We start from the raw sequence: 13897 nt of genomic DNA on the forward strand, positions 1-13897 counted from the left end.
CGGGCTGGGTTATCCAGACCCTCCCACCCCCACCCCCAACTTTACCACCAAAGTTCTGAAGTGCAGCTTAAAAGCAGACATCAGCATATGTGGAGTCTGCAGTCAGCCCTCTAGGGGCAGCAGCTGACTTGTGCTCTTCTCTCCCAAACACTCTGGAAAAGAGGTGGGGCTTTAGAAAGAGTTCCATTTTAGGCTTGGTGACATTCCAAGGTCCTGTGGTCTGTGAGCCAGGTTCCCTGTTACCAGCTATGATTAGAGGAAACACAGATGAGACAGAGTTTTGAAAGCCAAGGACGACGGACCGATTGGTCCATGTAGTAAAACGTTAAAGGAAACCTCTTTGGCTGCTGCTGGGAATTTAGGAGGGGGAGACACTGTAAATAAACACAATTTCTGTGCCAGCAACGTGGCACCGTTACAGATGCACTCAGGAGAATCTTCCCTTCTTGGTAATCTGTATCATAGTCTTGGAACTAAACCCATACCATCGCCATAAAGACGAGCACAGATGGAACCCCTGCGTGACGGTAGTCCGTGAGGTTGGAGAGAAGCAAGGGATCTGTGGCTCCAGCAGGCTGAGGAAGTGACACTCTTCTCATCTGGAAAAATCAGAGGCTTGGGCGGGATGATCTGCCCTCCAGAGCCAGCATCCTCTGTTTCTTTGATTTTACAACAAAAATGATGTCTTCTTAATTAGCTCTTTGCTCTTTCTTCCGGGGCCATTTTTCCCTCCCTACGCAGTTGCAGGCACAAGTTTTCAGTAAGTTGCAGCACCAAAGTGTCATGGGAGTGAGTATGACAGAGCTCACACTGCGTCTTTGCCACTAACCAAAAGCAAAGTGCACTTTGGATTTAGGTTCAGAACGGGCTCCATTCTACGCGGATAGTGAAACTGTCATTGCAAGTTTCCTGTAGAGGAGCATGGGGTACAGAAAGTTCGGGTGATCTGGGTGCAGTGGAACATGCCTGTTGTCCCACTACCAGACAAAGTGAGGGGGGAGGATTGCTTGGGAGTTCAAGGCCCATCTGGGCTACACAGAGAGACTGTGTTTCAAAGAGCTGGATTAGAAGGAGGAAGGCAAAGCATTTCAAGTAGTGAGAATGATTCGTCTAAGATCTTAATTCTACAAACCATTCTCTTTACTAATTTGTGCCTAGTCAATGGGCAAAATTCTAAAGGAACAGGAATATAGGAGCAGTGGAGACTATAAGAGTTGCAAAAAGCCTGACCCGGGTCAGTCCTCAGAAAAAGGCTCTGGGAGACTCGTCGTCGGCTGCCAGTGGCAAACTCCTGATCTATCAAAATCCTCACAAAACAGGGAGGTGCACGGGGCCGAACAGTAAGTTCCTCTTCCTTTCCTTCTTCAGGCTATTGGCTGCCCAGTTATAAGCTGAAGTCTTCCTGGGCAACAGGCCTGCACCTCTCAGTTTTGCTCGGTCACGTGGAGTGCCTGATGGTACTGCTGGACCACAATGCGACCATCAACTGTCGGCCCAACGGGAAGACCCCTCTGCACGTGGCTTGTGAGATAGCTAACCTCGAATGCGTGAAGATTCTCTGTGACCGTGGCGCAAAGCTCAACTGCTACTCCCTCAGCGGCCACACTGCTTTGCACTTCTGTACCACACCCAGCTCCATCGTCTGTGCCAAGCAGTTGGTGTCGAGAGGTAAGACTTGCTGGGTGACTGATGTTGGGTTCATATACACATGGTTTGTTTGTTGATTTGGGGACTTCATCATCCCGCCTCGCCTCAGGCGGTGTGATAGGCATTCCAGTACCTTTAAACTGATTCAGGACGGAAATCCACATATACAAGAATATTTCCTTTTTTTTTTTTTTAGTTTTATAGTGTGTGTGTGTGTGTGTGTGTGTGTGTGTGTGTTTCTTACCGAGGTCGTATTGGCTCCTTATTATTTAAGTGTAAGAAATGTATTAATTTTCACAGTTACTTAACATGTTTGTTTAGCTATTATTATGCATCAGGTAAAGTAGTAGCAAAGAGAAAACAGCTCCCACTCTCAACTTACATGTGTTTATAGATGTGCACATGAATATATGTATACATGTACATATTTCAGTAGAGGGGGATATGAACAAAAGAGTAACAAAATAAATTTTAGTTATAAAAGTGGGGAATTGTTAAGAAGGAGTAAATATCATCTATGTTAAGAGTGAACTCTTACAAAATGTTGAAGACTTTTCTGGGTCACTTAGTTGTTTTAGTTGCCAAATAGAATTTCATGCAGACGTGCCGTGCAATTTACACGTCTCAGACAAGAACTTGTCAACTTTGGAGAACCATGAATGTAAGTACTTGCGTGTAGATTCCTGTAGGTAGACACACTTTTATTTCCTTGCAATAAATACCTAGAGGTGGGAAGATAAGATGGGTGGTAGATTTATAAGAGACTGACACCCTGCTTCCCAAAGTGGCTTGTCACTACTTTCTAAGTTCCACCAGCGATGTGTGCAAACTCCAGTTGTTTGCTATCCTTGCCGAAACTGATGACGTAAAACATTTTTACTTTATCTTAAAGTACAGGTATTTTACTTTAAGGGCAAAAAACATTTAGCTCTCTCATAGGTGTGTAGCAGTGTCTCACTGTGGCTTCAGGCTGGCGTCTCTTCTGGATGCTGTGACTGTCGTAATCTCTGACAGATAAATTTTCACATGGAAAAATATCCGTTATGGTTTTTGCTCCTTTTTCATGAATGAGCTGCTGGCTGTTTGATTGTTCTGGATACAAGAAGAGGAGTTTGCCTTTATTAAATCCATAGTTTGCATGTAATCATCTTATATTTCTCTCTATTTCCCTATTTTAATTCTCTCTTCCCTGCTTTTTTTCTTAATATCTCTCTCTCTCTCTCTCTCTCTCTCTCTCTCTCTCTCTCTCTCTCTCTCTCTCTCTCTTTCTTTAAGTCAAAGTCTCGCTATCTAACCAATGTAGTCCTGGAATTTAAGAGTTCTAACACTTGGGAGACTGATACACAAGGATGACAGGTTTCCGACCAGTTCTCGCTATAAAATCGTCAATGAATTGTCTATAAAACAAAAGAAGTAAAAACACACACAAAAGAAGGAATTTAGACAAAGTCATGATGAATGCTAACGCTTAGGTGACCACAGTGTAAGGAGACTGGGATGGGACAATGGAGAAGCTGGGGTCGTGAGCCTGCTTTTGGTAATCTCAGGACTAAGAGGTGTGTTCAAGAGGCAGGGACTCAGGGAAAGGTATCAAGATTAAATGAGATACTTCTTAAATCCGGTGAAAGGTTAATACCAACGAAACAAAACAACAAAACTAAACAAAAACCAGTTGGATGACACAGTGTGGAAGCCAGATTAGGCTGGGGAGGGTGTAAATGGGTGTTTTGAAGAGAATGTGCTAAGAACTGTTGAAAGATGTTTGCCTGGAGAAATGTGCAAGAATGGCCTGATTGTGATGGGGAGGCTGCAGGGCTAAAGGTGACTGCAGGGAGGCCAAGGGGAAGTTGCAGACAATGAGCACGACAGAGTTTCTTTAGTAATCTTTCAAGGATCCAGGTTTCTGAAGTGGAGACGGGATGAAATCTGTGGATGACAAGAAACTATCTGCATTTTTAATAAACGTGCCCTATAAGATGATTTCCAACACCAGAGCAGATTTGGTGATGATAATGTGAGGCCATTCAAATCTGAGGAATTCCCCCTCAACCATGCAGAGGCAAAGTCCTTGGCTAAAAGTGAGAGAGAGCAGGAAAGGCAGACATTTCTATGAGAGTAGGGAAGAGTACAGAAATAATTTACTCAAGAAGGGTAGTAGGACTACGGAGTCCTAAAGACACCCTGAAGCTGTGTGAAGGCGGCCCATCAACATGTCTGAACACTGAGGGGAGAAGGGAAAGAGACAGGGAGGGTCAGTGAGGGTTAGAGAAAGAGAGAGAGGCAGAGAGGCAGAGAGACAGAGAGACAGAGGAGCACACACACACACACACACACACACACACACACACACAGAAGGGGGTGGGTGGATCAATGTTACTAGCTCACTCAGCCCTATGTTCTGGACACACCCACATTTTATATTTACTTCCTTCGTGCTAGATTGAGTTTAGATTTCGTTCATATTTTAAATAGTTTAAATTTTAGATTTTATATCATAAAAATGACAGATCTGTTGTTCTGTTAGCAAGGACAGTCCTCCCACACTCCTTTCTTATTTTTAAATCTTCAAAATTTCGTACATGTATACAACAAAATATGACAGTCAACCATCATACTTTCCCCTTCTACCCTCCAATTACTTCTAATATATCCCCGCCTTTATGTCCCCCCACCCCCTTCTTTTTAGAATAATTCACTAGATTCACTTGGTGCTTCCCACATAAGTGTGCGTGTGGAGCCATCTACTGGCGCATGGCTGCCTAAGCAGTGTCTGCACAGCCAAGCAGAAGGATCCTTCCTTCAGCTCAGATGGCTGACTCCTCCCTCCGCTGCGGGCGAGGCTTCATCTCACACACCCTTAAGGAGTGCACACTCAGGGGGTATCTTGACTGCTACACATGCCAACTTCAACTTAGGAATCCCATTTCTGGGTTTAAAGATTCATTTTGGACAGGGAGACGTTCGACACAGAGCTTTCATTTATCCCCAGCCCCCAGTTCAAGCCATAGCTGTCCCCTCCAAACAAGGCTATCGTTCAGAGAATTGGAGACAACAGAAAAGACAAGCTAGACACCTTCAGTTTGAGTTTAGGACGAGACTTGGTAGATTTCTGTGGGTCTTCAGAACATCGTAGCCATCACACAGTTTGTAAACTGTATGCCCGAACTTCCAAACTTTAATATTATACATACATACCCATATGTATGTGTGTATATATGTATACTATGTATATCTAAATATATATTTATTTTTTTTTCTTTTCTACTTTTCGGAGCTGGGGACCGAACCCAGGGCCTTGCGCTTGCTAGGCAAGCACTCTACCACTGAGCTAAATCCCCAACCCTAAATATATATTTCTAAAACCTTAAGACATATCTGCTTTACTTTCACTGCCACAGAATCATGTATATTACTGAAGAATTTAAAAATTCTCATCTTCTTAATAGAACATTTTGTTATGCTCTATTCATCTCATGCACAAATTAAATGACATTTATATGGACAGTTTTTATTTATTTATTAGTTACTTGTCTATTTATACAGCGTCTCACATTGTAGCTCTGGTTGGTCTGGTACTCAGCCTAAGGGAGCCCTCTAATTGGTAGGAATCTTCTTGTCTTGGCCTCTTGAGTGCTAAGGCTAAAGGCATGAGCCACTGGATTTGGCTAGTGTTTAATGATTTGTAAAAATAGCCTTTTCTATGAAGGCACGGACAGTATAGATATATATTTTTTAATTGCAAAAGGCTATGTGTATCAGAAAATAATATGTCAGTTAGTTATCAAACATTCCTGTTAGCTAATATCTAACAGTATCTAAGTAACTTTATGTAATCTTTGTTTACAGTGTGTGTGTGTGAGTGTGTGTGTGTCTGTGTGTGTGAGTGTGTGTGTGTGAGTGTGTGTCTGTGTGTGTCTGAGTGTGTGTCCGTGTGTGTGTGTGTGTGTGTGTGTGTGTGTGTGTGTGTGTGTATGTGTGCCATATGGGTAATGTGTAGCATTCAGACAGCAACTTTTTGGCCTCAGTTGAGTTGTCTCCTTTCATCGTGGGGGTTTATCATGTCCCTGTTGAACCATCTCTCTGGCTCATAGGTAATGTTTTAAAAAGGCACATCATCTATAAGTTAATACCCTTAGTTTTAGGGCTTTATTAAAGATAGGGTCTTATATAAATCAGGCTATCTCTCCTTCAACTTGATATGGAATCCAGGATGGCCTTGAACTTCCATTTCCACTGCCTCTACCACCCAAGTTCTGAAATCACAGGTGTGTGGGCTTGTGCAGTGCTGAGCTCACACACGCTGGGCAACCATTCTACCGGCTGAGCTACGTCTCTAGCCCTCTCTACCTATTTGGAAGTAGGACATCTGGCAAACGGGAACCAGTAGGAAAACAAAATTGCAAATGAAGTAATTGGGCAGCTTTCTTTCTTCTGGGCTGTCATTTCTTTGGAGGGAGGAAAAGCAGGTATGTGTTTGTGGGCCAGTCTTCCAGTCTGGAGACTGCAGAAGGTTAACTTTCATGTCTTTCTGGGCACCTTTGGCGTTCTCACCTCATGCCTCATGAGGACAGCTCCAGGAACCCTGCCTTCTACCATCGAATTAGTGCAAACGGTCATGGTCACAGATTGTGGTTGGTTTCACACACACACACACACACACACACACACACACACACACACACACCCGTCTCTAGGGAATTCGGTTGACGGCTGAATTCTGTCTTGCTGGGATTGTGTTGTAGGTAGGCACACTGGGGAAGAAGACACATACGTTGTCTTCCTGACTGGACAGGGAATGGAGACTGCATACAGGCAAGGAAAATAAGCCAGTCTAACGTGAACCTCGGGACCAGAGAAGTCCATTAGAGAAGAGCCAGTGCCATGGCAACTGAAAACCGATGTAATTTCATTTGCTATTTAATGGGCTCTTTGTGGGAAAGTGCTCTTTGTGGAAAAGGCTAATTGAGTCCAAAAAATTGCATGCAATTTTCTCTTAAAGGATTTTGTCCTGTTTTTCACTGTTGCAGGGCTGGCTTTGTCCCACGCTGGATTTTGCCTGCTATTTTTCTGTTTGCCTTTCTACTTAATGCCGCCATCTTCTGGCCTTTGTTTCCTTTGGTATTAGTATAATGGTGTTCCTCAGTCGAGAGGGCTTATTTACCTCAGTGAAAATGTCCATTCTTTGCTTCCTGCATTTCCCTATGAATAAAGAGAGTCAGGTCAGGTTTGGCCAGCTCCTAAGCCATACATTATTTCTACCCATCCCCTTTCCTAAGAGGAAAATGAACACTGCTTGCTTTGGGCCACTCGAAGCAAATCCTGATGGTAGGAGGAAAAACTGTTACCTGAGGAAAGCTATCAAAATTCAAATGCTTCCAACAGAATGCAGCATGAGGGGCACTATAAAGAAGACCCTGCCTTTGAAAAGACCGCCTTCCGCTCCTGAGGGTCGCAGTAACACAAGTCACCTAGTCAGGAGAGTCCCTGACTAGTGAGGCCTTCGTTTTAATAAGGAAGCAGCCACATACCCGCAGGACAGCAGCTCTCTCCTCACCTCTCTGCTGTCCATCTTCTTGTGCCTTGTGCTATGCACTGTGAGAGCGCAAATCTGGCCGCCTCATCCACTGGCAGTTCACCCCAAAGATGTTTGCCCCTTCTGTTGTAGTGTACCTAGGCCAATTGGATTTAATTGTTTTTCTTTAAGTTGAAGTTATTTGTTCAAATGGCTTTTTTTAAAAAGGAAATTATATATCACTAATTAAAAAAAACAAAAAAGCAAAAGAAAAAAACCTCTCAGTGCGCAAAGAGAGAAACAGAAACAGTAGATTATAGGCAATGGCTTTTTTGACCGCTACCTGCTCAGAGATCATTCCCTATCAGATGGCAGAGTGTGTCTCTAAATTGCCTTGTCTCCCGAATGCTGCCTTTTTCCACCTTGTCTCCTGTACTGAATGAGAGAATTGAAGTAAGTTAGGGGCGTCCTGTCTCATCTCCATCAGAGAGCGGCTTCTCCAGCACCCCCTGGATCCTTTATGGAGAACCACTGCACACTTTGTAAAACACAGCCTTGAGGAAGGCCATGTAAAGCTGTTGGTCCCCTCTGGGTGGAATGTTAAAGCCTCCTCTTCAGGCTACTTTCCCCACACCTCTTCAACCCTGTCCTTTAGGTCTCAACAGAAATAGAAAAGAGGAATAAATAATGTATGAGGAGCAAAGAGAAGGAGGAAAATTGCCACTATTTCCTACAACTACGTTTATCTACATAAAAACAAAACCTTAGAGAAATCCACCGTCATTTGACTAGGACTAATAATTGAGTTTAGCAGTTGTTCTGCATCTCGAATGATTATACCAACAAGTCAGTTGTATTTCTCTATACCAGAAACAAGCAGTTAGAAGTTGTAGTATAAGCTGATGATTTATAGGACTAGAGAGATGGCTCAGCGGTTAAGAGCACTGGCTGCTCTTCCAGAGGTCTTGAGTTCAATTCCCAGCAAGCACATGGTGGCTAACAACTGTCTGTAATGGGATCTAATGACATACTCTTCTGGTGTGTCTGAGGACAACGATGGTGTACTCACATACATAAAAGTAAAAAGAAGATGATTTATAATATCACAAGAAATTGAAGAAATTAAGATGCATGTAATAAAAGAGATGAGATAATACGCTATTTGAAAAATATTAAGATATTATATTCGAGGTTCATTATGAACAATGCAGTGCCCATCTTTTTCCTTAGAGGCAACTGCTTTTACATCTACAGTTTGGTTAGCCCAGTGTTTGCACATCGCCAAACAACTTCCACTTATTTATGTATAAAAACAGGGAAGATGAAACAGTGTAAGTTTTGTGACAATCAAAATTATAGTGACATGATTACAACATATATCCTTTTCCTCTTTTGGGGGGATCATCTCCCTGCACTAGGTCCTTTCCAGTCCCCAGGTTCCCCGAGTAGTTACATTATAACCACAAAACTTGCTGCAGCTAGAATAACCATGTCTTCTTTCTCTTTTTATTAGTATTTTATCTTTTTTTTGTTTTGCTTAGATTTCTATGGTTGGTATTTTAAGCCTATTTTTATTTTTTATTTGTTATATGTTGCATTGGTTTTGTTTGTTTGCTTTAAACAAAAATACTGAACCTCAGTGAATATTTTAACCAACTTCATCTTCACGGACAGGGAGTCCCTGCTAAAGCCTTTATGTCCTGTTCCTAGGAATCTCTGTCACCCTGGGGATCTTTCCTTGACATCCTGGCCTCCCTCCTCTTTTCAGGTCAGATTCTTCCCTCCTGAAATCATGCTTTTTTTCTTTTTCTTTTTAGTTAGTTACTTTTGGAGCTGACCAAATCCTTAACAAGAGCTCTGAGAAATCACGCTGGAGCTGATGAACACCACTCAGAGCGTTTGCTCCTCTTTGATTGACAGAGAAGCAAGGATTCATAATTATTTCCCTCTAGCATGATAAAAGCATTCCTTCACGGCCTCTGTTTTTCAAGATGTAGCTGGCAAATCTGAAGCCTTTCAGCCTTTGCTCGTGACCTATGGTACTCTTTCCTGGAGCTTTAGGGTTTTCTTCCCAGCCTTGTTCTGAAAACTCACAAAGGTCCACTTGCCTGCATTTGTTCTCGCCCTCTTTCCCGGGTCCTTCCAACCCCCGCAATAGTACTCTGACTGTTTCGAGTGTTTTTGTGCATGAACTCTTTCCTGCTCTTTAACGTCCTCTTTTGTGAATTTCTATCACTTGGATATTAGCTCCCCAGCTTTCCTCTTGCACCTGCCTTCTGCTGATTCCCTGCTCTGTGTAGCTTTTACCTCCATGCTTGCTTTCTGGGTTGTCTTAGAATCCTTGGCTGCCTCCCTGTGTGTGAGATGGAATGACTGAATTCCAGGTGAAGTTCATAAACTATTAGCTTTCCTCAACTCTACAGGATTTGGCTAGATTAGTCATTCAATTTTTTTTTTCCTGGTTAGAGTCTCTAAAGAGAGAGAGAGAAAAAAATCTAACTGGCTTCTTCCTAGAGGCACAAGGTAGAATTTCCAGTATTCTGGGTGATGGGTCAAAGGTAGTACAACCACAGTAAATCTACCTCCGTTCCAGGACATTACCCTCTCCTTTTTACAGAGCTAAAATCTGCTCATGTGTGAGCCTTGAAAATAGCCTTCCATTCTGAAGTCCATTTTCCACGAGCACCATTACAGACGTGTGTTACGTTCCATATTCCCATCAGACATTGCTAGGCTCTCACAGGACATCGTAGGGTTTTTTTTTTTAAATCATACTTCTCTTTGCTTACATCTTTGAGTTTCATGAGGACAGATCTTTTCCCCAGCATAGCTACATGCACAGTAGCACCTTTTGGATGCTGGCTGTCGAGTCTATATTAAATCTTCAACCCAGAACAAGGGCTAGTGCCTGAGGGAACAGTGTACTTAAAACCTTGCCAGTACCACTACCGGAAATGCTGTATTCAGGTTTTGGCTTATTGTATTCCTTTCTTTCCCATGAGAACTTACTTGTCAGAGAAAGACGTCAGACACATTCAGTGTTCCTGGGAGGTACAGTGAGTTTGGGATTAGAAGATCTCTGTTGATCTGGTGTCATGGATGGTGTTAAATATTGCAGAGAGAAAGAGAGAGAGAGAGAGAGAGAGAGAGAGAGAGAGAGAGAGAGAGAGGAGAAGAGAAGAGAGAGAAGAAAGAGAGAGAGAGAGAGAGAGAGAGAGAGAGAGAGAGAGAGAGAGAGAGAGAAATGAAACTGAAAATATTGGTGGCTAAAAGCGAGGTGAACAAAACTCTATATTGTGTATTTTGCTGACTAGGCAAGAGGAAGAGTCTTCTTTTTTAATGTAACTCCCAAACATAAACAAACAAACAAACAAACACAATTAATGGGAATTCTACTCAGTGTTCAAAGTTTGAAGACAGGAAAGAGGGTGCGAGGTGTCTGACAAGTTTAGGCAGTGAGGTCCAGAGAAGACAGTAAGATAGCCTCTGGAGAGGAAAACCCCACTTCTCTCATGGCCTAGAGTGAAAAAGGGGAGAGGATGGAGACTTTGTTACATGAGTTGTCAGGGTCTGAAGAAGCCTCCATTTGCACAGAATTTTCTAAGTAAAACAAGTCATAACAAGATCAGGACAGGACCAGGATTGAAGATGGGGAGAAAGACTTTTGGGGTAATGATTACAGAGGATGGGAAGTAAGTCAGGAAGACAAATGCTAGACCACACAGAGGGGCCAGCTCAACTTCCCTGCTGACCTGGGTGACAGTACCAGTCCTGTTCTGAAGATGCCACAGCAACAGTGTGGTTCTTGTCATGTGACTTTCAGCTGTTTGGGAGCAGGCACCGACACTGTGGCATGGTCCCTCAGGAGAGCTGTCACCCCAAGCATAAGCGGGCGCAGTGACAAAATCGGAGGGAGTTGAACATTTTGGCAGTAGAGAGAATGGAATGGCAGGACGTAGAATCATCTGGGGGGGGGGGGACGGGATGAATGTAAGGAACTCATAAGGGGCAGAGGGATTGTAGGGAGAACATCCTGCAAGTTCCCAGGATGGCGGTAGCCAATAGCAAGCAAGCAAGATGTAAAGAGAGGAGGTTATGTCAGAGAATTGGACACGTGAGTTAGTGACTGTGAGAGACCAACCGGCTTCAGACAGGCACAATCCATGATTGACAGTGAGAAGGCGTCAGAAGAGAGGGAAAGTCACTGAAGAGACTGGGGTCCTGAGAGACCAGGGTATTTTGGTCATCTGATGGTGTATTTATTCAACACCCAAAGGGATGACAGGCATTTATGTACTGAAGAAAAATGTGACTCAGGTGTCTGAATCTATAGAGGCTGATAGGGAGATGAATGTATTTAGGAAGGAGGTTAGGCGGCTAAAGAATCAAAGACCCGAGGAACCAGGGATGTTCTTCTTATTTATTTTTGTCCCAAGGGAATTAGAGAGTAATTGGAAACAGCAATGGGGAGTCAGATATATGAGAAAGAACACCCAGTTACTATCCTGCAGGCCAGAGCTAAGCATCCTACATTCCTTGTTGGAGCTCAGAACAGAGCAAAGCTAGCTTGGTCGCCATGGTGACCAACGCCAGGTCTCCGTGCTCATTAATCCTGTGTTCCAAACTAAGCACTTAGCAATAGCTTCTGAATAAATGCAGCAAGGCTCTGCATACTGAAAAGGGCACATTCATGTTAAGCAGGGGAAAAAGGTTTTCAATTTCATTCATTAAACTTGAGTAAATAATTTAATATCTTTGGGTACCAGTCCTCCAAGCTAATGAATAAGGATAAATGCTTAATGGAAAGAGCTCGCTTAATAAAGTTAACATCATCGGCTCTACACATAAAAGAAATTGATGTTGCTAGTATATATGCTCACAAAGGAGAAAATGGGAAGGAAGATAATGTATATTAAGCATGGACGGTACGATATGTCAGGCACTTTAGAATAAAATGTCTCATTCAATCTTTGACAACTGTGTGAAGTGCACATTATTTTTCTCATCTCACAGATGAGAAATCAGAAACTCAGAGAAGTTAAAGGAGGTTCACCTGGCTTGTCTCATCTGAGCAGGCTCAGAGCTGTTTGCATCAAGTCCACATTGGTCCTCCTGAGTCTCAATGCAAACCATATATAGCTCTCCCTTCTGACACAGTGGACAGATTAAAGAACTTGACGAAAACTTTGTGCTTCCTTGACATGATCTGAGAAGCTTAACTATTATATCTGAGTTCCATTAGCTTGAAAAAAGTCAACCACCATGATGGCAGCTAGGTAGAGGAAGTGTGCTTAATTAAAAGACACATGCACACACACACACACACACACACACACACACACACACACACACACACACACACACACAGAGTGTATGTGTCTTTGACTTGCCCCAAAGCAATCATTTATCCCCACTTCATCATTTCCTAGAACACAGATGGTCTCATTTTGTAAGCAGACAACCCTAAGGGAGAGTAATTCTGTCCTTTTGAATAGGATAATGCCTCCGTTTAGGTTTTCTGATTTGCTGTAACAATACAAGGAGATGGAGGGCTGTGATTGAAGAAGCTATATTAAAAATCCATTTATTCGTTTTCCTTAAAATTAAACTCCGTAATTATAAACACTTCTTTGATCAGTTTCCAAATCACTACCTCCAGCAGGAGAATTGCAAGATATTAAGTAACAAAAACAGCTGGGTGTAAGGCGAAGCTCTGGCTTCCTTCCCGAAAGGAGATACTGCAAGATGTTAAGCAATAGAAGCAACCTGTTGCCAGGCAGAGCCCCTTCCTCTACACTCACCTGTTACTACGTTGCATCTTTTTAGGTTGTACTCTTTAAATATCCTTACTTTTACCTACAAGACTATTCTAGGATATTTTCTCAAACGTAAATTGGGAGCCCTTGTTTAGCACTTTCAAAATCCTCCCAGAAGTAAACCAGTTTCCTTCTCCAGCAAGCATTGTTGAGTTTAGATTCACCCTCCAAAACCCAGTGCAACTTCCTGAGCTTTCAGACTGGTTGCACTATCTTTGCCTTATGGCTAGAAGCATCTAGAACTGGAAATTAAAGGTTGACATTTCCTTGGGCTTAAATGACCTTTTTTTTTTCCCCCATCAGCACTTCTATAATTTTTTTCTTGCTCAGAGGAGCCTGGATCTCATTATCCTGCGAACATTTTAAACACCATTTAGCAAAAAGATATTAGATTTGGAAGCAGACAGACAGTGTTTTCTTTGTATCCTCTGCAAGTAATGACTTACAGAAGATAATCTAAACAATTTCGTCAGGTACATCAGGGCTCAGAGCTGGAGGTAACAGTTAAATCAACAAGACCCTGAGACTCTTAGCTTCTTACTAATCTTAGTGAAAAAGCTCACAAGGAAGGAAAATGGCAAATGTACTAGGCATGTGCCAGCTCCTAATAGGTTCTACTCTTTAGAAGGCCCATGGGAACTGAAGAAAAGCAAACACTTGCCTTTTTGGGGACAAAACACCCCCACCCAGCAGCAAGAAGAGTTCTTAGTCAATACCACCGAGAGACACCCTCAACACAGTAGGATCCTTGGCCTTTTTTCACTGTGGCTTTAGGATTTTGGCAACTCTCCTCCAAACCATTTTCCAATGAACAGGCCCGACTTACTTAAGAAGGGTGCATGATAGGAGTAGGCAGTGAATGTGCTCTCTCTGACAAAGCTTGAGTCACTGCAGACGAGGTCAGAAGGGCCCTGGGAAATGG

General features: G+C 42.9%; 1 protein-coding gene across 1 annotated transcript in view; it reads left to right on the forward strand.

The window, feature by feature from the left end:
* Positions 1-13897, forward strand: part of Asb4 (ankyrin repeat and SOCS box-containing 4) — a 37633-nt gene that overhangs the window by 6701 nt on the left and 17035 nt on the right. The window contains exon 2 of the mRNA NM_001024318.1: positions 1369-1668. Within this exon, the coding sequence (NP_001019489.1) occupies positions 1369-1668 (300 nt within the window). The remainder of the gene's footprint in view (positions 1-1368; positions 1669-13897) is intronic.

Source organism: Rattus norvegicus, chromosome 4 (genome assembly GCF_021556685.1).
Source record: "Rattus norvegicus strain SHRSP/BbbUtx chromosome 4, alternate assembly SHRSP_T2T, whole genome shotgun sequence".
NCBI classification, from domain to species: Eukaryota; Metazoa; Chordata; class Mammalia; order Rodentia; family Muridae; genus Rattus; species Rattus norvegicus.